General features: G+C 42.6%; 1 protein-coding gene across 2 annotated transcripts in view; it reads right to left on the minus strand.

The window, feature by feature from the left end:
• LOC130182163 (transcription factor COE1-A-like) overlaps window positions 1-24211 on the minus strand; it is an 86865-nt gene that overhangs the window by 16598 nt on the left and 46056 nt on the right. For both annotated transcript variants that reach the window (XM_056396827.1, XM_056396826.1), the window contains exons 7-10: window positions 12813-12894; window positions 11503-11644; window positions 9768-9901; window positions 8008-8134 (exon numbers count right to left, since the gene is read on the minus strand). In XM_056396827.1, the coding sequence (XP_056252802.1) occupies window positions 8008-8134; window positions 9768-9901; window positions 11503-11644; window positions 12813-12894 (485 nt within the window). The remainder of the gene's footprint in view (window positions 1-8007; window positions 8135-9767; window positions 9902-11502; window positions 11645-12812; window positions 12895-24211) is intronic.

A 24211-nucleotide genomic window follows, 5' to 3' on the forward strand; every position in this document is an offset into this window, starting at 1 on the left:
ATTATCATCTAAGCTCTAGTTCTTTTGAATGTAAAGATATTCCATTCCAGATGGACCCATTTATAATTCATCCCCCAATACTTGACTCCTCATTTCTTCACATTAGTCCAGCATTATCGCAGCATTGATTACATTTATATTTAAAGCTTTAAAAATCACCAGTGAATTGAGAGGAAACCCACATGACTAAATATATTAAGAAGGCTTAAATTTCAGCATTAATCCAAAACATAATTCAAAGACCCATTGAGGTTGAGGGCAGACTCTTGGTTGGCCAACAATTACATAGTATGTTTGCTGGCTACCAGTTAAAGGATCAGTTCAGCCAAACACAGTGGAGGTGAAGAAAATTTATTTTACGCTGCTCGAATTATTTAAAACATTTGCAGTTTATTAGCAGTTGATTATTAGCAGTGGTTCATCCTGAGCAGCTGGAGCGTTGTAGGCAAAAGAAAAACGTTTTTTTTCAGTTGTTCAAGTTGTTGTTTTTTAAAGTGCTTTATAAATAAAGCTGGATTGGATTGGATTGGATTGGATTGGATTGGATTGGATTGGATTGGACAAACAAAACTTCTGTCAACCTCATTGTTGTAGAGTGGCAGCAGAAATACCAGAGCGGGAGCTCAAACTTGATTAAACAGATAAAAAACTATCTGCATCATTAACAAAATAAAAAGCTGCCTGCTAACTGATCATTCGAACAATCAGTCAAGAAGCCACCACTCAAGAGTTGTGCTTTATTTTGTGGTTTTTGGCTGAGTTACTGAACACAAAGCGACTCAGCACAGTAGCATGGCAGGCTAAAATCTTTTAAATTGCTGGTCTGATGCTTTCAGCACCGATGCTACATTCAGAAAAGTAGTCTTTGGAACCAGAAGCTGGTACAGCCTCCTCCTCTGCTGTCCAGTGTGATTGACACTGAGAGAGCTGCATGCTCTGGACTGCACCTGAGCAGCAGCAGTGAGTAACACAGTTTTCATTGTTGGGGTAAAGGGTTATTTAAGAAAAACATCACTAACTGACTAACTCAGAGATTCTGATTTGGGTACAGCGCTACTAATTACCACTGAAGGTAAAAGAGGAAATAATATGGGTGAAATGATGAACTGTTGTTTTTCTGTTGGGATCAGTGGTAGCAGCCCTGTGACAGAGCACAGACAGGCGGTTTAATGCCACACCAACGTGTTCAGAGATGGAGAGACCTGGTGGAGTAACTAATGGTGTCAAAAGCATCTGTATGATAATAACACTACAGGTATAATCGAAAAGGTTTTAAAAAACGCTTAGAGTTCACTTTAATGTTGCAATTCTCTTCTTCTACACTCTTTATCCAATCAACATGTCAATCAACTGTAGCTCTGAAAGCTCCGTCAGTCAGGACGATGGCTTCAAGTATGATGTGCATGCGTGTGTGCATGTGTGTTTATTTATATGGCCCTGAACATGTGTCTTCACCCCATTGTTGAACCTAAAGTTATTGAATGTGTGTGTGTGTGAGAGACAGGTGGAGGGAGGAATAAGAGAAGTAGAAAGATAAAGACAGAAAGAAAGAGGAAGACAGGCTGTGCTAGAAGACGGGATTGTAGGTGTGGGGTGCAGAGGGTGTGTGTGCATGTGTGTGTCTGATGTCCAATTGTGCAGCTGGAGTGATATTTGGTACTTTCCACATCCAGCACTGATAAATTACTTGCAGCTGAACGTCTTATGTGTTGTTTTTTTTTTTACTTTCTTTTTGCACATGTGTGTTTTTTTTTTTATAAGTATGTCTGTTTTATTATCACATCGCACCCAATTTTCTGGTTTCTGTTTTGCCCTAAACCTCTCAATTTGTTAGCAACATAACTTCATAAATTGTGCGCTGTAAAAATACCAGATGTTAAACTGTCATGAACAAAACTACCCCCTGCTCCAAAGAAACCTTTTTAAACTTTTTAAAACTCTGGATAAATTATGATTTTATGATTCACATGTGATAATTACATCAGTATGGCTGGCGTGCAAGGAGGTGAGGTCAAGGAGAAGAGAAGCAGTGGATTGATTGAGAGAGAGAAAGAGTAAAAGAATAAAGATCAGGTGACAGGAGAGGAGAGGTGAGGGAAGCATGTGTTGAACCATCCAAAAAAAAAAAAAAAAAAAAAAACTCAGTTATGGTTGAGAAAAACAAAACTGCACAAAAACAGCTGCCTAACAGTCGATGGGATATCAACTGTCAGAATTAACTGCCAGTGTCAGATCCACACTCTCTTTACATCTCTGGAGACATTCAACCGATGCCAACTCTGTTAACACACACACACACACACGCACACGCACACGTACACACACACGTACACGCACACACGTGCACTGACACGCACACACACACACACACACACACACACACACACACACACACACACACACACACACACACACACACACACAGAGACATGCATTCAACAGAATGACTTGGAGTGGTTTCGATACCTCAGGCCTAAAGTGTCTCCAACCGACCCTTTATTAATAGAACAAATGTGTTTTCTTAAATTGTTGAAAGGTGTGTGGATGATTGTGTGTTTAGGCTAATATAAAGAGTGCGTGTCTGTATGTGTGTGTGTGTGTGTGTGTACTTTGAAGCCAATAGGTCAGGTTTCTCAAATTAATTCTTTAGTGGTTTCTTTCTGCGATGAAACAGAAATAGTATCTGCGCAGAAAAAAGACACACAATTGATTGCACATTAGTTGTGAAAAGGCATCGGTAACACCAGCCGAGGTTCAATCATCATAGAAACACTGGTTACACTGACTCCCGCAAACAACAAACACACTTGTCTCCAGACTCGCACACAGGTTTTTGAGATGTGCGCTCAGACGGGAAACTGAAAACAGTAACACAGTTGAAAAGGAATTGTCCTTGTGCAGTGAACTGTGTGGATCATAAAAGAATGGGTGGAAAATGTTCAGTATTTCATAAAGAAACATCCTCTCCAGCTCAGTATATGATGATGATTGATATAGCGTATGATTATAGGTATCAAGTAGTTGTTTCCTCCTTTGGGAGTTTCTCAGCAGGAGACCAACAACCGGAGGCTCATGAGCACTGGCCCACTCGGCCTGGTTCATCTTCCAACATATACACCCATTTAAGAGTGGGGCCTAGTGTGTAAACTAAAGAAATCCTGCATACTTATAAACCACTTGATACATATAATCACATGCTGTATCAATCATCATCATAGGAAACTGTGTAGATCATAAAAGGATTGGCGGAAAATGTTCAATATCACATAAAGAAACGTCCCCTCCAGCACAGCATGTGATGATGATTGATACAGCATATGATTATATGTAAGTGGTTTATAAGTACACGGACTTTCTTTAGTTTACATACTAGGCCACACTCTTAGATAGTTGTAAATGTTGGGACGCTTGGCCCCTTGGAAGATGAACCAGGCCGAATGAGCCAGTGCTCATGAGCCTCCGGTTGTTGGACGTCTGCTGGAAAACTCCCAAAGGAGGCAACAACCACCTCAACAACAAGTCATCCAACCTAAACCACAGAACAGGGAGAGCAGGGTCTTGTTTCAAGTTAAGGCTGTTTCTACAGATGCTCTTTAATTTTTACACACAGCTTCTTAACATCAGCTGTCCATGGTGCTGAAGAGTAAGACTACGGTTAAAGTAATGTGGTGCATTTAACCGTCTATATGTCATGCTACGTATATAGTAAAAAGACTAACAGATGACAACCATGCAAGCGGTACTATGGGCTACAGTGTACATGCTCAGTGTTGCCAACTACTGTCAATAGAAAGTAACTAAAACTTCCTTGGAAAGTCGCTAAATGTTGCTAGATACACTAAATAGTTTATTCATGACGAGATCACGTCATATTTGTGTTCTGCCCCGTGGCAGCCCTTTATCTGTTTGCTTCTCTCCTACTCTCACATATACAGTATTTTAACACATCCAGTAAAGCTGATCATTTATGTGTTTTTCTGTTTCTGTTGTCAGATAATGAAGAGTTAAGTTAGGCCAAAGTGATTGTGAGTCCTGTGGGGGACATGAATGTCTGTGGCAAATTTCATGGCAATCCTCCCAGTAGTACCAAATGTCAACCTGCTGGTGGTGCCAGAAGGAAAAGTTAGGGACTCACCAAAGTAAGTAAGACACAGGATCTTGGAACCATGGATGTCTGCACCGAATCACAGGGCAATCCATCATAGAGTTACTAATATATTTGGGTTTAAGTGGTTATAGACCAGCCAACCGACTGGCTGACTTTGCCATCTCTAGGGCTGCGCTGCAAGTGTGGATACAAATGCTTAAATCACAAAGCGTGCAACCATGGTGGTCGTGGTGAAAATAAAACCAACACTGACTATTAGTAGGAGACATGTTACTTCTGCTTTTGCTTCTGCTTCTCAGATACAATGGTTATTACCCACAAGGCCAGAGGAGGTCTTTGTCAAGAACACGTACACAAAGGTTTGACTGTATGACCGATGCTGTCATTTCAGGGGTCACATGGTATGTGTCCTAAACCACTAAGTCTCCAGGACATCACACTTTACAGAAAACCCTTTCCAGTCACAAATTTCGAAGGAGATAACTTGTTTTCCAAGTTGAGACACATAAAGAGCACCTCAACATGTGGTATGGAGTCTCAATCAAATACACAGAATAATCTTATTATTTATTATTTTCCAGCATTTTCTGTAAATCCTTACAAAGCTTTAAAAGACCATAGATATATTTTCATGTATCCCGGCTGCACTCTCAAATGTTTGAAAACAACAAACAGGGACACTTCAGCAGATGATTTGGTGACACTGAGGCCTGAACTCGTTTCATCTCGATTCATTCTGCCACCCTGCTGCCCATGAAAGCATCTCAGTGTGAATCCCTCCTGCTCTCCGTTACCGCACCCCCACCCCCTCCCTCCTCACGCCTCCCTCTGTTCTGCTCAGCCTCCTTCCCCCTCTTTCTTAACTACACCTTCTGCCACTTTCATCCATCCATCCATCCATCCATCCATCCATTCTTCCATCACTTCTCCTCCAGCCTCGCTCTTCCTCTCCGAGTCCAGAGCTGCCTGCCGATCAATACTCATAGAAGTTTCATGAGGACAGAAGCTCCACTCCTGTTTCACAATAAAAACGCCAGGAGAGGGGGGACACAGAAAAAAAAAAAAAGGAGGGGGGAAGTGGAGGAGGCACCGTGAAACAGAGAAAAATATTGTCTGTGTTGAAGCTGCATGTCTAGGATTTATTATCCAAGGGTGGTGTTTTTCTTGTTATCATTTGGCAATGTTTAAACAAAAGAGAGGACGGGGGGGAAAGGGAGAAAAAAACAAGTGAAACTGTGTGGGTGAAAGGACGAAGAGTGCTGATGTAAAAGGAGAAGAAGAAGAAGAAGAAGAAGAAGAAGGAGAGGGGGAGGAGGAGAAGAGGAGAGGAGGTGTGGTGAGATCGATTCTCTGGCCAGCCAGCAGTTCAATACCACTGAATTATTGCTTCATTCTTCCCCTTATGAGATGAGATCTCTTTCTCCCCAGCTCCTCTTCTCTCAGTGGGCTCCCTGTGTGTTTGTATAAGTGTGTATGTACATGTGTGTATCTGCATGCGTGTATCAGTATATGTGTGATCCACTTAGGAGTGGATCAATACTTTACAATCTGGTTTTAAAAGTCCACCTTTCTCTCTGTCTCTCTTTTTATATGTGTCTCTCTTTCTTTCTCTTTTTTTTTCCTGTCTCTGTCTCTCTCTCCGTCTATATTCTAATTTCTTTTTATTCTCTCTTATTTTGTCTGCAAAGTTAAATCGCTTGTTGCTTTTTCAGCTTTCCCTAAAAGTTTCCTCTCCTCAGCAGCGTCATGGATCTTAGCTCTGCATATGTGTGTGTGGCCATGTGTGTGTGTGTGTGTGTGTGTGTGTGTGTGTGTGGTCATGTGTGTGTGTGTGTGCAACGTGTTTGTGTGTGAGACCATTTATTGATTGTCACTTTGTACCGATGTGTGTTTATATAGAGTGTGATGCAGAGAATCTTAATTTTTCCCACTAGGCAGATGAAGCAGCCATACGGCACGGTGTGTATATGTGTATATGTGTGTGTGTGTGTGTGTGTGTGTGTGTGTGTGTGTGTATGTATGTGATAGGCCATCTGTTTACCAGACTACTCACCATCTTTCCTTCATATCTCTCTGATTTACAATTACTTTCAACTCCTGCCCCTGTTTGAAAGTGTGCATGGTAAGTCGTGTAAGACATGACTCCATGCATGTGCAGCTTTGTGTGTGTGTTTACGTGTGTGTGTGTGTGTGTGTGTGTGTGTGTTTAATTGCTTGGCTCTTACACCCGGAGGCAACCGCAGCTAAAGCATCGAAAAACCACAACAGCCAATCAGCTTTCATCGCCGGTGACCTTTCACCGGTGACTTCCAGAAAGAAGTCGACCTTGAGGCGAGGTCAGGTAACCGCGGTAACGGATCGCGTTTCCTGGGTCACATGTTGAAGCGATCAGCCAATCGTGAGGTCACGGGGGGTCACCTCCGCCCAATAGGAGAAGCAGTTAGACGCCAGACGGACCAATTACCAGCCGGCTTGCCTCAGGGTCAGACCGAAGATGTTTTGAGTGAAGAACATTGAAGGAGGCACGCAGGCGGAGAAGCTTGTTCCAGACACTTATCATACCTCCAATACAAAAATAGAAACCCCCCAAAAAAATCATTTGACGTCTTAGTCTTCCAAACTTCGTCAAAACATTTAAAACAAAAACAATGTTCTGGGCCTGTTTTATTGCAGTCATAATTGTTGCTCTCAATTCTTGTGCTAACTGTTGTGTTCTTTCACTGCAATTTCCAAAAACCACCTGGCAATCAACCAATACTGCGACTGCGAGCATCATTTTCTTGCAGTTCCTATAGATGTAGCTATTCTTGTGTCTAGTCTAAAATCCTCAACCTCTTCTTCCTTTTCTGTTGTTGCTTTTTCTCATATTTTCATGTTATTCGTATTTCTCTATGCATGTAACCTGTTGCTGCAGGTTCTACATAAATCAAAATTGCATTTATTCTAAACAAAACTCATCACTTTCTTTTGAAGACGAAATATTAAAACTTTCATGAACTTGACACCAACAGTAAAACTGACAATTTACTCATGGTAAGTTTTTTTTTTCATCGTCATTGATCAGGTTTAAATCTTCATCTTTATCTTTGGTTAATTACCAAGGTCATTAAATGTCTGGAAGAATTTACACAGCAGCTGTTTTATTTGTCTGTCCCTCTCTCTGTGAATGACGTCATCGTTATGGTGTGATGGAGCCATGTTGAGCGGATCAATACCAGACATCACATCATCTCGATCCATTTCCACATGTATGTGCGAACAAAATGAACAAACACACATACACACACACGCATGCATGCATGCATGCACACACACACACACACATACACACATACACATGCGCGCGCACATGCACACACACACACAGATGCTTTCTTGTCTTTTCTCTCTTCTGCTGAATTTAGCAGGAAAATACTCATTCACAGTCAACAGTCCGGTCAGAAATCACACACACTTTTCCAACACTGTGTGTGTGTGTGTGTGTGTGTGTGTGTGTGTGTGTTTAATGTGTGTGTGTTAGTAAACTGGGTGTTCTGGATGATTTCACTAATAGCTTCAGTATGGAGGGCTATAAAGAGCAGACTGTTTAATTGTAGCTGGTTTTAACGAGCCTCTGATTATGGCAACATTCTAACGAGTGTGGCTCGTTAATGTTGACTAATCTACAGTCATTAGTTCAACACTGTCTGGCCTGAGAGTGAACTGCAACTCATAGACGCTATTCACACACACACATGCACGCACGTACGCACGCACGTACGCGCAAACACACATTTCCAAAAACCAACAATGAAAAATTCAACCTACCCTCGAGGAAAACACAACCATGTTCTCCAATCAAGAACATGTACATGCGTGCTTGTACTGTCTGAGTGTATGTGTGTGTACAGTGGACCTACCTGTGTATATGAACCTTCCTGGTGTGCCTTTGCAGAACTGTTTCGACTTGTAGGACAGGGTGACCTCGACGACCCCAGGAATGTGTCTGGGAGGCGTCTGCACCCGGATGGCATGCGGCGTGATCAACTAGAGAATGAAGGACGAGGAGAGTCAATACACAAAAACACATCAACAACAAAAACTAACGCAGGAATAATATTCTGTGTCCGGACAGTCCAGCTGGTGAGTTTCATTGCCAATAGACATCTTGAGTCTTGAGCCACCTTTGACCGATACAGCGTGTTATTCTTTGAGGATGCTTTGCAAAAGCGTTCTCGCTGGAGCTCCACTCTAAAAGTTTATTTCAGTTTGTTGGGTTGGAGATTATTGCATTTGCACTTGTTAACGTGGTGACAAACATCTCTAAATGTATTTACATTTGGATTTGATGCAGTTTCGCATCACATCCTGCATCTGAATTTGATGTTTGCAGCAAACACAGTTAGTTTTTGTCTCATTTTAGCTAAAAGGGGAAATTCTTGTATCCAATGTAGAATATATCTGAAATCTTGTACATGGACATACATGTATATCAACTGAAACCCTGTAAATAGCTGTTGTGATTGATGCTTTATTCTGGTTTTGAACTTGAACAGTGTCTCGTCCTCTCATGTGCAGTGGAACAAATGTTTGGCATGCCACAAAAACAAAAATCAACTAGCTGCTATAATTCAAGTCTGATTTCCCGACAGTTGTGTTGACACCAGATGGAAAACGAATTATTGTATTGAGCTGTACGTGACAAACACTGACCATTTACCATCATATTTTTATGGATGTTTTTCAAAAATACTTTTCACCATTTGGCCCGGGTTTGTGAAAAATCGGTAGGTAGGAGGGAGAGATGCAGACAAATAGAACTTGGCAAACATAAGCAATCACTCTCCACTGAAATTTTTCAAACTGTGTTTTCTCGCCTCAGAATCAATAATCAGGTTGAGTGAAAATGAAACATTTGGTTGGCCAAAATCCATTAGAAGCCAGTTTGAGGAACGCCAAGAGAGCTGAGTCAGTTTGAACTGAACTGAACTGAGACTCTGTACACATGTTAGTGTGTGTAAGTGTGGCTCTCAACACTGTAAACAAACCCCTCAGCTCTTAACACACACACACACACACACACACACACACACACCCATCCATGTATGCCAGCATGTGCACACACACTCTTCGTGTTGTTGTTGGAAGTGAGCCATGGTCGCTCGGCGCACACGGTGAGTGGAGTCAGAAGACAAATAAACATTCTGTGGAGGAGTGGCGCTGGGGAAAAGTACGATAGTGAGCTCTGTATTTGTGTGTGTGTGTGTGTGTATGTGTGTGTGTGTGTGTGTGTGTGTATGTGTGTATGTGTGTGTGTGTGTCAGTGTGTGTTTTTGTGAGCATTAAGCCGATGGCTATCAGAATCTGCTGATTTGATCAGTATTCCAGAGAGAAAGAGACAGAGGGAGTGTGGGTGAGGAAGGTGGAGAGGGGCGGCAGTTACTTGTTGGTGGGGACTCATTAGAGAGGCAAACCTCATTTAGACAAACATCAACACACACACACACACACACACACACACACACATACCAACACACACACACACACGATCACACACAGTTAAGAGCCTGACCATGAGGAAAAGTATGTTTTCATATTGAATTACTTCCAACGGTCTGAGGGCAAAAACACACAGTTGAGGGGCTGAAACAACATGGAGACAGGATGCTGGCGAACTCACTTCGCTCCAAACCAGCATGGTACCGAAAATGACTTGGAGACCGTCGAAGAAGTTGTCTCCTATGATGATGACTGTAGCGCCCCCCGTAGTCCATCCCTCGCTTGGGCTGATGGCTTTAATGCAGGGAGCTGCTCCTGGAGTGAGTGGAGGGGAGGATGACAGGGACCAAGAGAGAGGGGGAAACAGACTGTTAGCATCTGAGATGCATTTGAACTCAACAGTTGTTGAGCATCAACATTCATATGACTCTCATTTGAAACATTTGTTTCTGCTAAAACCCGATCACGGAGGGAAATCTGGCGGCAAGTCCCTTCATCCCTGCTGCATCTGCACCTCATATTTTTCTATGCTACACCCTCGGCTTTTGGCTGTGGTCCTGATAAACACACCACACTTACACGCTGAATACACTAACAATTCAAAGAAGACTGAGTCCTTTTCAACTTGTCCTTGAGTAGCAAAAGTTTCCTCTTGTAAATTATTCTGCTGAATACAATGAGAGAATAAACAAAGCTGGTGCTGAGGTTTTAAATTAAAATTTGGGGCTTCTTTTCTTTTCGATTTCAAAACATTTATTCAGTTTTTCAGGGCTTTTACTCAGGTGAAATTAGATTTTTTTTTCTGAATGCCCAAGTGGAAAATATCAAAGTAACCAAATTGAAACATCAGTCCCACTGTAGCACTATTGACCATTCCCATTGAGATGCGAGTGAAAGCTCTGAAACCTTGTATGTGAGCTTAGTTCTATTTACAGTACACTTTTCCCAAATGTCAAGAATCAACATGCTCAAAAAGATAAATCTTCACGGGCCTTATCAGACAAAGATGAGCCGCTTCAGAAAAAGATTGACTTAATTAATTTAAAGGTTAGTTAAACAAAACTCAGTCTGTGAAGATGAAGAAAAAATGTCCATGTTCTGCAGTACCATGTTCTTTTTAAACAATTTCAAACACAATATGGTGTTCAGGCATCGTGTTCTTTACCTCTTCTGTTTGTTTATTGTCTGTTTATCCCAAAAGCCGCTTTTACAAGACAGACTGATATGAGATTACTGCCGCTCTCTTTTTAAACAATGATTTGACATGGATAAAAACACACACGCCAAAGGTAGTGTATGTATCGTAGACAGACTGGATACAGCCAGCTTTATGTCACTTCAAACCTGAGTATTGTGAGTATAAGCTCATATGATCCAATCCAATATCACTACAATAAAAGCCTGTCTGTCAGAAACCAACACCATGTGTGTGTGTGTGTGTGTGTGTGTGTGTGTGTGTGTGAGATAATCAGTATTCAGCTGAAATACAACAACACCCTTTAGTCTGGGTTTATTTATGAAAAAGAAGCATAATTATATTAGACCAAGCAACACACACACACACACACACACACACACAGACACAGAGTACCACACCATGTATTGTGTGTGTGTGAGTGAGTGAGTGTGTGTGTGTGTGTGTTTGTGTGTGTGTGTGTGTGTGTGTGTGTGTGTGTAGTGGGTTGGATTAGCCAGATGGAGGGGCAGGAATCACCTGATAGGATTAAACCATCAACCATCTGGTGGCCATGCTGCTTACACTCTCTCTCTCTCTCTCTCTCTCTCTCTCTCTCTCTCTCTCTCTCTCTCTCTCTCTCTCTCTCTCTCTCTCTCTCTCTCTCTCTCTCTCACACACACACACACACACACACACACACACACACACACACACACACACACACACACACCCGTGTTACCGTGTTCTAGGTAAGACGGCGTTCCTTCCACGGGGTCGAGCCTGCGGGCCCGTCGGCCATGTTTGGAGTTGTTGTGGACGAACATGTTGTCGGACACCGACAGGACATGTCCCTCCACGCTCACCGTAGTTGATACCACCACCTGGAGAGAAGCAGGGGATGGGACAGGATGAGGGGGGCAGACAGAGCAATGGGTGGAGGGAGAAGAAAGTGAGCACATAAAAGAGGAGGAAGAAATGGGTAAGAGAGGGAAAAGGGGGAGAGGAGCAAAGGGAACGCAGAGAGAGAGCAAAGGGGAAGAAAAAAAGAAAAGCAAAAATGAGGAATTACAAAGTTGGGGGTCTAGAGATCATCACAAGGAGAGTTAAGAGCGTGAAACTGTGAAAAGCTCTTTAAATGTAACCCGTTATCACTGCTATTACCATCACCCGCAACACACACTGAGTCACTATGACTGTAGTGTGTGTGTGTGTGTGTGTGTGTGTGTGTGTGTGTGTGTGTGTGTGTGTGTGGTGTCTATCCTCCTCTGTTCAATAGTTCCTGATGGGTCCGGCCCTTAATTATCTCCCAGGGAAACAGAGCTGTCTTCTCTGGTTCCACTACAATAGAGCTGCACAATTAGAGGCACAGATACTGTCACACATTCGCTACTGTATGACTCTGTCTCTCTGTCCTGTCTCACACACACACACACGCACACACACACACACACACAAGTGCACACCAGCAGAAATACACACATATACATATCACACACATACTCTCACACACACACGTGCCGTAGTAATAAATCTATCAGTATCTCTTGGGCGTCCAGTATCTCTACTCAGACTCAAGTGGTGTCTTCCTGATTGTATTCTGGCCATGAAGATAAGGAAATAATAAAGACTGCACTGCTGTAAATCTTATTCACAACCCCACAACCTCCAGTCTTTCTTTCTTTCTTTCTTTCTCTTTCTTTCTTTCTTTCTTTCTTTCTTTCTCTTTATTTCTTTCTTTCTTTCCTCTAACATCCTCCTCTCTGTCTCCCTGCATTGTGTGCATATTTATGTTCTGACTAGTCAGGGTCAGGATCTCATGTTTCCTGTGAAGGCGCTGATAGCTTATTTACTTACACATACACACACATTCCTGTGTTCATGTGTTACAGTAACCATCAAGATATGTGCACAAAAGCCAGGGGACAAGGGAAAGAGAGAGAGGGACGAGCTAGACGTAGAGATAGAAAATGAGGGAGAGAGGGAGACATACAAACACAAAGAAAAAGAAGAATAAAGCAACAAAAGTAAAGAAGAAGTAGTGGTTTCTACCTGGAACCTCCTCATGTCTCGCGGGTTTCCTGCGTTCTTTAAACAGTTCTGGTTGCACTTGAGGAAAAACTTGAGGAAGAATCTATAGAAACAGAAAGGAAAGGCAATATTTGAGGTTAACAGTTTGACATTAGACCAGAGTGAAGACTCCCTCCCCACTCCCCCTTCAGGATGTGTGAATTCAAGCCCAGTTTCCAACATATAGTACAGACACATCCCCAAATACAGATACAAAAATTAATATTTCATACTTTTCAAACTTCAAAATGAATTTCCTCATGGAATTTCCTTGTTTTTCTTTTTGTTCTTAAATCCACGCCAACTGCTTTGAAAAGCCACATAAAGGTGCTGGATGAACATACAAGAAGCTGAATAAAACAGTACACTCCAGCAAAACTGGTGAAAATATATGACTGTGAGCCAAACTCAAGTTTGAGAAAATCTCATGTTTGACCTTCAATTTTTTACTTTTGTGCGTTTTTGTTCAACATCAACTTAATCCCTGACAGGGTAACAACTTTCAGCAAGCTAAGCCTGGTGTCATATCATTAAAAAAAAAGAAAAAAAAGAAAAGGGGAACAATGTTGACATTGGGTATTTTAAACGGGACCATATGTCATGAATCTGTATCACAGAATAAATCAAACACACAGATGGCCATCAACAGCAGACAAACACATCCAGGTTGTGTTTTGGTGTGAGCCAGCTGGCCGGCCTGGCAAAACCAACAAACACAAAAACACGGACACACACATGTTCACGCGTTTGTTACATCTGTGTGTGTTCCAGCTCAATAAAAGCAACAACGTAACGCAACCTCACTGCAAGGTAATAAAATGTGACTGCACAAGGATGAAGTTGAATCTCTCGGTTGCAGCAACAATGATTAGTTCCACATTGTTTTATAGTGGGTTTGATCAGACTGTGTCCACACTCTGTATTCATCTTAGTATAATGCAATTGTGTACTTAAATAATTTGAACTTCTCTCAAGTCGGCATCACCTTCGTTCCCTCGTGGCTGAGCCTGGTGCTCCTCTGTTCAGTAGATGACAGCTCTTGTACTGGACCACCAGAACAAAGCAGAGGTGTGCGTTTATGTGTGTGTATGTGTGTGTATGTGTGTGTGTGTGTGTGTGTGTGGGTGCAAACATGTACATGCGAGTGTATGTGGGTGCGTGTGTGACGGTGCAGCAAAGCCCAGTGGCAGGTCTGAGTGTAAAACTCTGCGCTAACGAGCTCAGGCTTCGTTAGAACACCGGCACTGGGATCCTGCATGCCTAATTATCTTGACCCCTCACCCCTGGGTGACAGCCTATCACAGCGGAGGACAGCCACGGTGACCCCTGCTGACCTCCCACTGTCTAGTCCTTTTCACAACACTAGCATAGCGTTAACACAACCACCTCAGCTGACCCTCCCCTGTACATGTCTGTGTAGCAGGGGCGGCTGGGAGGCTCACACACTCCCCTGCTCATCTGCCTGAAATATGAAGAGACTAAAAGCAGCGGTGGGAAAAATGTTCACAACCTCTTCGCAAATGTAAAAGTTTATGCATTTAAAATCTGTCTTCATTTAAAAAAAAAAAAAAAAAAAAAAAAAAACATAATAAAGTAGAAAAAGTCAAAGTACTCGATCTGATAAATTGCTTTAGGAGAATTAAATTATTCATGTAAGAACATGTAAGCGGCATTTGAATGTTGTTGGTGGTCCATGTGCAGCTCTAAGTCATACTTCTTTATACACTGTTGCAGCACAGTCAGTAAAATTAAATTTCTTTTTAAATGCATTGGATGAAAAGTATGAAGAAGCACAAAATGAAAAGAGTGCAGCACCTCAAAAGCGTACTTATACCCTGCAGATTTATTTCTGTAAATAAGGCTGTTTCTTTACAATCAACTGGGGAGGCACTGAACGGATCCACTACATGGGTATCTGTGCCAAATCAGGTGTAAAGAGTTTCTGCAATCAGCATTCATTCATTCACAGCAGGCCACAGCATTTCCTGCCCTCATGTTGCTTTACATGAAAAGTATCGCAATGAGTTCCACACAGTGTGGTATACAAATGAAAAAAAAGAAAAACAAAGCTCTAGTATCGGATCGGCACTTGTTTTTCTGCAGGTATCCTGAGCTGAAGCATCACAAATCGGTCTTGAGAGAGAAAAAATTTGGATCAGCGAATCCCTACCATCATCACACACATATCTGACAAAAAAAACAAAAACCAAACACATTCCTACCAGATAAAACATTTTCAAAACTTTTATTTTGAATGCTTTGATACCTGCATTGTCCACATCACCTTGTGAGCTTCCTCTACTTATCCTTTACTGGCACGTCGCTGCCTTTTACAGCTCACCATTGCCACCAACTGTTATCTCTACCCCTTTAGAGTCTGGGGAAACTTGTATCTTGTACTTTATGAACAGAAGGTACTGACAACACACAAACCCATTCATCAAAGCGTTCCTGAATACGTATTACAATGCATTTTAATGCCCGCCGGGTGTAAATATGGGGTAACTGTTTTTTAGCACATCCAAAGGTGAACGAGAAAGACTCTCGTCTTTAATGCTGCACCACTGATGAAGTTAAGCGCTGACTTAGATCATCACTGAAATCATCATCGCAGCCTCATCTGATGCAGCCATTAATTTCCCCCTCTCAGTGTCTTCACAAACCAAATAATTTCAGCCAAGCGTGATCTGATGTCTTTGGTGATCTGATGATATCACTCATTATTTTTCATATTTCCGTCTATAGCTTGACTCCTTCCGTCTGTTTCCTGTGAGAGCGTTTTCTCTCATTGATTGCCAGCAGAACATCTTCTACATTTTAATGCGGTATGTGTGCGTTCCTCTTCCCCCTTCACTTGACCCCATCTGGCCTAATCAACTCTGCTACAAAAAGGCCCCGCAGCTACACACACACACACACACACACACACACACACACACACACCTTGTGTGAATTGATTGGCCGGTCCAGTCACTGGTCGTTAAGAGGCCTCCAATTAAATCGGGCAATTATAAGAGTCTGAATGACTGTGAGGGAGGGGAGCAGTCTCCCCCTCTCTCCGAGGCCGGATCATGTTCAAGTGATAACAGCGATGTTGACCTTTGCTATATTGTGAGTATCACACTCAGAGAGCTGACCCAACACCAGTCCTGCATGCTGCAACGCATGCACACACACACGCACACACACGCACACACACACACACACACACACACACACACACACACACACACACACACACACACACACACACACACACACACACACACACACACACAACACACACACACACACACACACACACACACACACACACACACACACACACACACACATACACACACAATCTGCACAGGGAAGTGTTAGAATGGTAGAAAAAAAAAAAAAAACGAAAGATGCTGCGTTGAACCAGGAACATAGCGCTTGCATGGTGTGTATTTTAATCACTTGGCTACCAGACTCCATATGCTTATCATTACACATGGTGTCTATGAACCTTTTCTCATGCCAAGACTGTCAATACTGGATAATTTAGCAAACCCTGGATTATGATAAATTACTTCTTTTTTTCTGTTTTTTTTTTTTACATCCAATGCCAATGTATGTATAATTCCCGCTTTCTACAATATCTATATCTGGCATCTACCATGTTTAGGGAGAGCTTGTTATGGGTGGCTAAATGTATGGTTAGGGTGATGTAAGAAAAACACTTGGTTAAGGTTTGGGAAAGATGGTGGCTACGAATAATAAAAAGGCAAACACTAACTGCAGGTCCGGCAGACCTGCTGCTCATGACCAACACAACAATCCAATGCAACACTGCAACAAGGACTCTAGGTTTGTATGGGCCAAATAGTCTCTAATATGTTTTGCCTCTGCACACTTGCTAACTACAGAAATAAAAGAAAAGGTCTGAGACGCTGGCTCAGTAGCACAGCTGGATTCTGTTGGTTTTTTTTCTTAGCCTGTTAACCATGATAATGTAATCAACCACACCAGGATGCTAGTGTTATTCATTCTGTTAGCCATAGTAATGTTGCCAACCACAGCTGCATGCTGTTTTTTTAGCCCGTTAGCCATGATGCAGTGGCGAACAGCACAGTGACATCCATTATTCAGGGGCTGAGATGGCAATTATGGCTCAGAGCACAACTGACATTAATATTTAATATATTGGACTAACACAGACCTGAAGAGAGAGACAGGAAGTGACAGAGTGATGGGATGGAGAGGGCGTTGGGATGTGGAGAGAGAGAGAGAGAGAGAGAGAGAGAGAGAGAGAGAGAGAGAGAAACACGGTGGGGAAGACGAGAGGGGAACAGAGAGTGTGTGAAGGAGAAACAAATGGATGGAGAGAGAATGAAGAAAGAGGATTGTGGGAGTTTGTTTCAGCCACTCTCCTTTCATTTAAACAGTTACAATGCCAACAGGGCAAGGGTGACATCCGGGGGAATTCCAGCTTTGTGTGTGTGTGTGTGTGTGTGTGTGTGTGTGTGTGTGTATGGGGATGTCTAAGACTGAATGTCTGTGTCCGTTTTATTCCCTAAAGACTCGCCATTCTACTGAGCCAAGAATAACGATGCTTCCTTGGAAGAGAAAAAAACAAAAAAAAAATCTCTCCAAAACACACACACACACACACACACACACACACACACACACACACACACACACACACACACACAGCATTCTGGTGAGTTGTTGCTGACAGGTGGAGAAATTGCAGCGAGTCAGTTAGTGCAGACAAACTGAACAACAGATCAGTGCTTTTGCAGCTCCTGCCTCCTCTGTCTCTTCTCTGTCTCCCTGCTTTCCTTAGATGTCTTATTTCACCTGCCTGCCAAGTTTCTTGGCAGAGCTTTCTGACAGACTGATTGTTTTCACGATCTTCCTCTATGTGCATGTGTGTGAAACAACGTGCTAAGGCCTGTGTACCTATCTGCCTGTAACTGATCAGTTCCCGGTGGCACCTCTCACAAAAAAAAAACCCCATTCAACACGAGGAGAGAAACTGTTTGCAAACAACATGTAAATATGATTCAGAGCGTACTTGAATATAATTTTAAACATTGTAAGACAAGAGCTACATGTTAATACTGTTGCCATAATCACAGTATTAGTGACCAGCGTTTCAGTTTAACATGGTTTTCCTTCTCATCTGTCAATTCAAATGGCTAATCTAGCTAATAGTACGAGCTCCCCTCTCAGTCTGTTGATCTGTCAGACATCAACTTCCGGTTTCCTGTTTACACTGAGTGCTTGTTATTGTTTAATGTGGTGACATCAGATAGCATCGCTGGGCCCCGTGCCTGCTATCGGAGTAGTCGAACAGCAGGAAAAACAAGGATATGAAATACTACTACGCCCTCTCTTCGGCCATTATCACAATAATAATAATGTGATAATCTATTGCTTCCTGTGGGGGGAAATGCTTGTTTTTACTTTGCCCTGTAGTGTCCTGTTGGAGAGCACCTCAGCAGAGGTTTGCTGATATGGGGCGCGGGGAGAATCCCTACAGTCCAGCCGCAATGCAAATTTATTTGATTAACTATAACAAGATGCAGAAGTCAGTCTCTTCATAGTCTGTGTAGCAAAGTTAATAGTTAAAGACCAAGAGTCTGGTATTTTCTAGTTTGTATGCTGATAAGATTTAAAGACCAGAGAGATTTAAATAACAGAAGGAAGCACTGAGATGAGGCGGAATCTGAGGAGGAGGATGAATTCATTTTACTTGGAAGGATAAATGGAAACCCACTTTAGTCTTGGTTCAATAATGTGTGACTTTTACCAAGTCTTGCATAACCTGGAAACTATACTGATACAGCCAAAGTGAAAGCTCTAATCTTTATAACTGCTCCAAACAGTCATGAGACATTACCCAAGATTGTATAAATGTAAAGGAATAGGTCTTGTAAATGAATATCTATGAGCTTATCAACATAGGGCTGCAACTACGCATCATTTTCATCACTGCTGATTACTTTCTCTGTGAAAAGATGAATTGTTTGGTCGATAAAATGCCAGAAGAGTGACAACCATCCCTCAGAACCCAAGGTAACATCTTCAAATTGCTTATTTTGTCTGAACAGTGCAAATCAAAACATAACACATTTTCTCTCAAATGCTTGAAAATTTATTAAAACAAACAATCAGTTGTGGCCAATTATTTTCTGTCAGTCAACTAACATTTTGGCTCTACAAGCACCAACCTTGCAGCCACTGTAGTGTGATGCAAGGACACAACATTTTACAATTAAGATATGTAACAAAGTCCATAATGAAATGAACGAACGAGGATGTGTACCTTTTTTTGACAACATGCTGCCATTTGCAAAAAAAAAAAAAAAGAAGCACCTGAGACGACATCCTCCACATGCACATGAAGAGCTGTGGATGAGCAATGCTCAAAGTAACAGGAGCGTGAGAGCAGGGAAGAGGAGTGGTGAGAATAAGAAGCCCAGACACAGAGCAGAAAGTGCGAGTAAAAGGGGGGTGGGGGTGGGGGTGGGGGGGGTGTAGTGGTCGGGAGCGAAATGAAGTGCAAAAGAAAGAAAAAAAGAGATGGTGGAGGAGGGAGGACGGGATGGAGGGAGGGAGGAAATTCATGGGAGAGAGAAAGAGAGTTATGTGAGGGAACAAGACTTAAGAGAACTGAGCAGAGCTGAGCGAAGCGGAGTTATTTTACATAATGATGGTTGATATGCACAGAGGTAATTGATAGCTGAGCTGCAGCCCAAAACACACCCAGCTAGCTGTCAATCACAGCTCGCATCCCTGGAGATATGCTAATGATGATGATGATGAGGGCTTAGCTTCATATTGCTATCATTACTATTAATGCTGTCATTGTTGTCATCTCTGCATATTTAAATGACGGAGCAGGCCAGAGCGGGGGGGGGGGGGGGGCTCGTGCTGCTGTCTTCCAGGGTTAAGACAAAGTGAGTATTAATAACTTGTCCTGTCTCCTTGTTCAGCACAGGGACGGACCTGTACAGGTGTCATTACATTATTGTTACATGTAACTGTGACACCGATGTCATCAGTTTGTGACAAGGCAGCACAACGTTGCTCAGAGCGACACACAATCATTAGCTGCAGGGCCACGAGCAGCAACTGTGTCAGTTAAGGATCCTCAGTAAATTCACATACAAAGTTATGTTTTGATGAGTTAATGCTGCATTTGCAAAGTAAATGCCAATATACTAATGTACATGTACTGGAAATAGGACAGAAGCTGCTTTGTAGAGAAACTTCATCCGCAAGTTTGTTTGATTCCCTTTCACTGTAAAGAACGATCACAACCTGTTACAGCGGAGGGAGGTGATCAGACCATGACATTTGTGTATGGACAGTCCCCGATTGCCTCAATCAATGTTTTTACTGATCTCAAACAATCTTATCAGTTTAGCTCCGCAGCGTTCCCAGTGATATATATGTTGCCAGGTTGGTGTTTTCTGCAAAACATTAGCTGTTATGATAAAGAGTCAAACAGTGGGATATGGAGGTTAAGATGTGGCGACCCTCAAATTCAAACGGTATCACGCATTGTTGACCAGCTGTAGCCCGGCAGTGGTAGCAGTGGGGTCAGTGATGAATCTGAAGAAGTCAGTGTTTATAGTTTCAACTTTTCAGGGGTTATGTGTTGTTAGTTCATTTGTGATCATCGCTCAGACACTCAACAAATATTTACTATTCAGTGTCTGTTTGTTATTGTCAGGTGTCGATTTATTCTGAAAATCCTGTCAGCAGCAGCCTGAGCGTAGCAGACAGGTGAGCTGCTGCCTCCCAGGTGAGCTCTGATGTCCTTTTTAAGATTTGCTTGAGCATTGCTGTGGCTCTGTCATGAGTCACACACACATGTGCATGTGAATGAGAAAAAGAAAGATAGAGAGCAAGTGCACAACTGATTGTTTTGAATGTCTGATGAAAAATGTCCATACAACGATAAAACCAAACCTGTGTCCTTGGATCGGACAACAGACTTAGATCTAGTCCACTTTATTTGGAGGTAAAATCAAAATCAAGTGTATTCAAAATGTCCTTAACACCATCGTGCAGAAAAACTATGTGCACAAGACACAGATCTATCTGATCTGGTGCTATTTTCTTAGATCAGTTACCTTGGTGAGTTCAATCTTATCATCACGGATAGGAATAACTGAAAATAAAATCCAAATTATAATAGATAGGAATTATCCTTTAAAACCTGGACTGTATTAAGTCACAATAAATCTTTGTCTTGTGCATGTGCAGTCTGTTTCTGGCTCTGATTGTGTTTAATTGTCAAAGACCTAATGAGATACAGATTAATGAATTAGCCAAAAACTTTGTATGTGTTACACACATTTCACATATCATGAGTAACTACATCAAACTTAATGTGCCCCGCAACACAAACAAGCAATTTGTGCTGTCTGGAAAATCTGCAAAATGATTATTTGCCTTTATCGTTGTGAACTTTGTTAAATACTTCAGCAACGGTAACGCTGCCGGACAGGAGTCACAACAGATGTAGTGACCCTTAATAAGAAATTAACCTGGACGTTGGTGCTGTGATGCCTCTGTACTGTTGGGGTGATAAGACGACATGATAAGATTAAATTGCAACATGATGTGAGCTCTTTCTCACAGGAGGCACAGTAAAGAGGTGAGGGCCAGACAGACTTGGAGGGAGGGAGGGAGGGAAGGAGGGAGTGGAGGAGGTTACTGTGGTGTATATTTTAAAGGCTGAAGGCAAACTGTTGAATTATAGATGAGAGAGATTGATTTGGGAGGGGAAGAGGAGGAGAAGAGGAGAAAAAAGGAGAGAAGAGGTGGAAGGAGAGGAGACCGAGGAGAGAGGGGAGAGGCAAGGCGGGGAAAGTGAGTGAAGGGTGAGCAGCTAAAGGATAGCTAGCTCTAGGCCAAACATGCACGCACACACACACACACACACACACACACACACACACACACACACACACACACACACACACACACACACACACACACACACACACACACAGCTTACCTCAAATCGATCTAAAGCTCAGCCTTTTTATCCTTTTTACTTCTCTCTGTTGGTCACACACACACACACACACACACAGTTTATCGCTACAACCAAACACAAGCACACAACTATTCTCACACATACATACACGCTCACACAGTCTTGGTGATTACATGGTAACAAGACAACAGCACCAGTGACCTGCAGTGGGCTGCAGGCAGATAAAGTAAACTAGTAGGGCTTTCTGTGTGTGTGTGTGTGTGTGTCTGTGTGTGTGTGTGTGTGTGTGTGTGTGTTCCTTTGTCATTGGTCTTACAAATAATTCATGGGGTGTAGGGGGGTAAGAAAAGGAAGAGAGGAGAGGAAGGCAGTGATGAAGGAAGTGATATTGACAGGAACCTCTTCCTCCTCTCTCCTCCTGTCTCTTTCTTTCTCCATCAGTCACTCACTCAAACACACACACACACACACACACACACACACACACACACACACACACACACACACACACACACACACAAGCACACAGGTTCACTGCCTGTGAGATTGCCTGCATCTCTCACTCACTCACGCTCACTCACTGGCTGCCAAGGGAACATCTCCGTCATAATGATGCTGATTAAGAAAAGCATTTATAAGGCTCCTTTCCACTGGAGGATGCGGTGTGTGTGTGTGTGTGTGTGTGTGTGTGTGTGTGTGTGTGTGTGTGTGTGTGTGTATGTCTGTGTGTGTTTCTCCAGGTTCTTGCTCCTCTCCATGTCATATCTGACTTCTTCATCCTTTCTGATGCCACTCCCTCGCTTGTGTGTGTCCTCAGCACTGCACAAACCTGCACAAACCTACACAACCTCTGTTTCCATTTTCCCGATAAACACCTCTTGTGGTCTCACAAAGATGACTTTTGTAACTCAGAAGCAAATCCCATGTCTGCATGAAGCTGTCGTAGCGCCACTAAACCTCTGATGGTTTGTCTACTGGAGACCGCTGTTCACATCCCGTCTCTTACCAGCAGTTACCGTTGGTTTTTCTAACCTCGACCGCAGTCTTCTCATAACCTTAGCTAAGAAGCTGTAGCTGGCTAAACTAATACTCAACCACAGAGCCGGCAGATCGGTAAACACACACATGAATAACTCTTGTAAAGGTCATGTGGGTCAGTTTGGAAAGCAATGACAAATGACCTAGCATGTCACTTAGGGGTGAGGACTTCCTGGCCAGTAATCACGGTATATACTGTACAAGTGTGTGTATATATAGAAATGTGTTTAATCTATATAAAACAAAACACACTGTATAAGACGTGTTGTAGGTTAAAGATGTCGCATCCCGTGTTTCAGTGCTCTGCAGCTGCATCCATTTATGTGTATGTGTGCATTACTAGGGGAATATGTGTGTATCCCCATCCTGTTACCTTGTCTATTTAAAGGGATGATGTTTTATTTAGTCACGACATCTTGGTGGGATGAAATATTTAGGAAAAAACTCACTAGCTCTTATGGTCTCATCTGATCTGGACGCTGACTGTTCGCTCAGGCTGACCCACTTAACATCAACTGCCACAGATCGCCTCAGCCCCTCTCATGTCTTTGCCCCTGGTGTCTTTTTAGACAGAGGGGCAGGGGACGAAAGAGAGGCGTGCACCGGACATCAAGGACTCAACTGTACAGGGGAGTGATGATGTCATTCCCAATAACTGCATGATATAAACCACAATTGCTTTTCTATTTATTGCTCTTAAAGTTTTATTTTTGGAGGATAACAACCTAAAGGTCAATTTGTGACCTTAACGGGAAGAGATGAGCAGTGACGGGAGAAGAGGAGGAAACAAGGTGAGAGGAGGCAGGAGGCGGGAGGGAGAAACAGAGAGAGGGAAAAGGAGAGGAGAAGGTGAGGGAGATGTACGGGGCAGGCTGGAGGATTTAACTCCCGCTACGTTTGTCAAACAAATTAAACACTGTAGAGGTTCCTCACCTGTGCGCGCACGCACACACTCAAATCCACACAGACGCACGAGCTGCCCGCGTGGCACGCATATGGCTCACCCGTTCCAAATAAGGAAATATGCATACATTACCATAACTAATGTACGAACCACTCCATTTAATATGCTAATTCACTGAAATATTACTGAGCGCCGTCTGTTGTAAATGAATAAATTTGAATTGCAATTAGAATAATCCTTTATAATTAATGAAAACTGTCAATTTTGGTTCAGAAGTAATTTGATTAACGGGTTGATGGGGCACCAATTAAGTGGAGAGAGAGGAGGAGAGAGGAGGAGAGAGGAGGATGAGGAGAAGAGAAGAGAAGAGAAGAGAAGATGACAAGCTCTTCAGATAATCTGTCCCTTTTTCATGTGTAATGAGAGATTAAGCAAAAATGATGTACT

The sequence above is a fragment of the Seriola aureovittata genome, chromosome 15 (genome assembly GCF_021018895.1).
Source record: "Seriola aureovittata isolate HTS-2021-v1 ecotype China chromosome 15, ASM2101889v1, whole genome shotgun sequence".
Taxonomy (NCBI): domain Eukaryota; kingdom Metazoa; phylum Chordata; class Actinopteri; order Carangiformes; family Carangidae; genus Seriola; species Seriola aureovittata.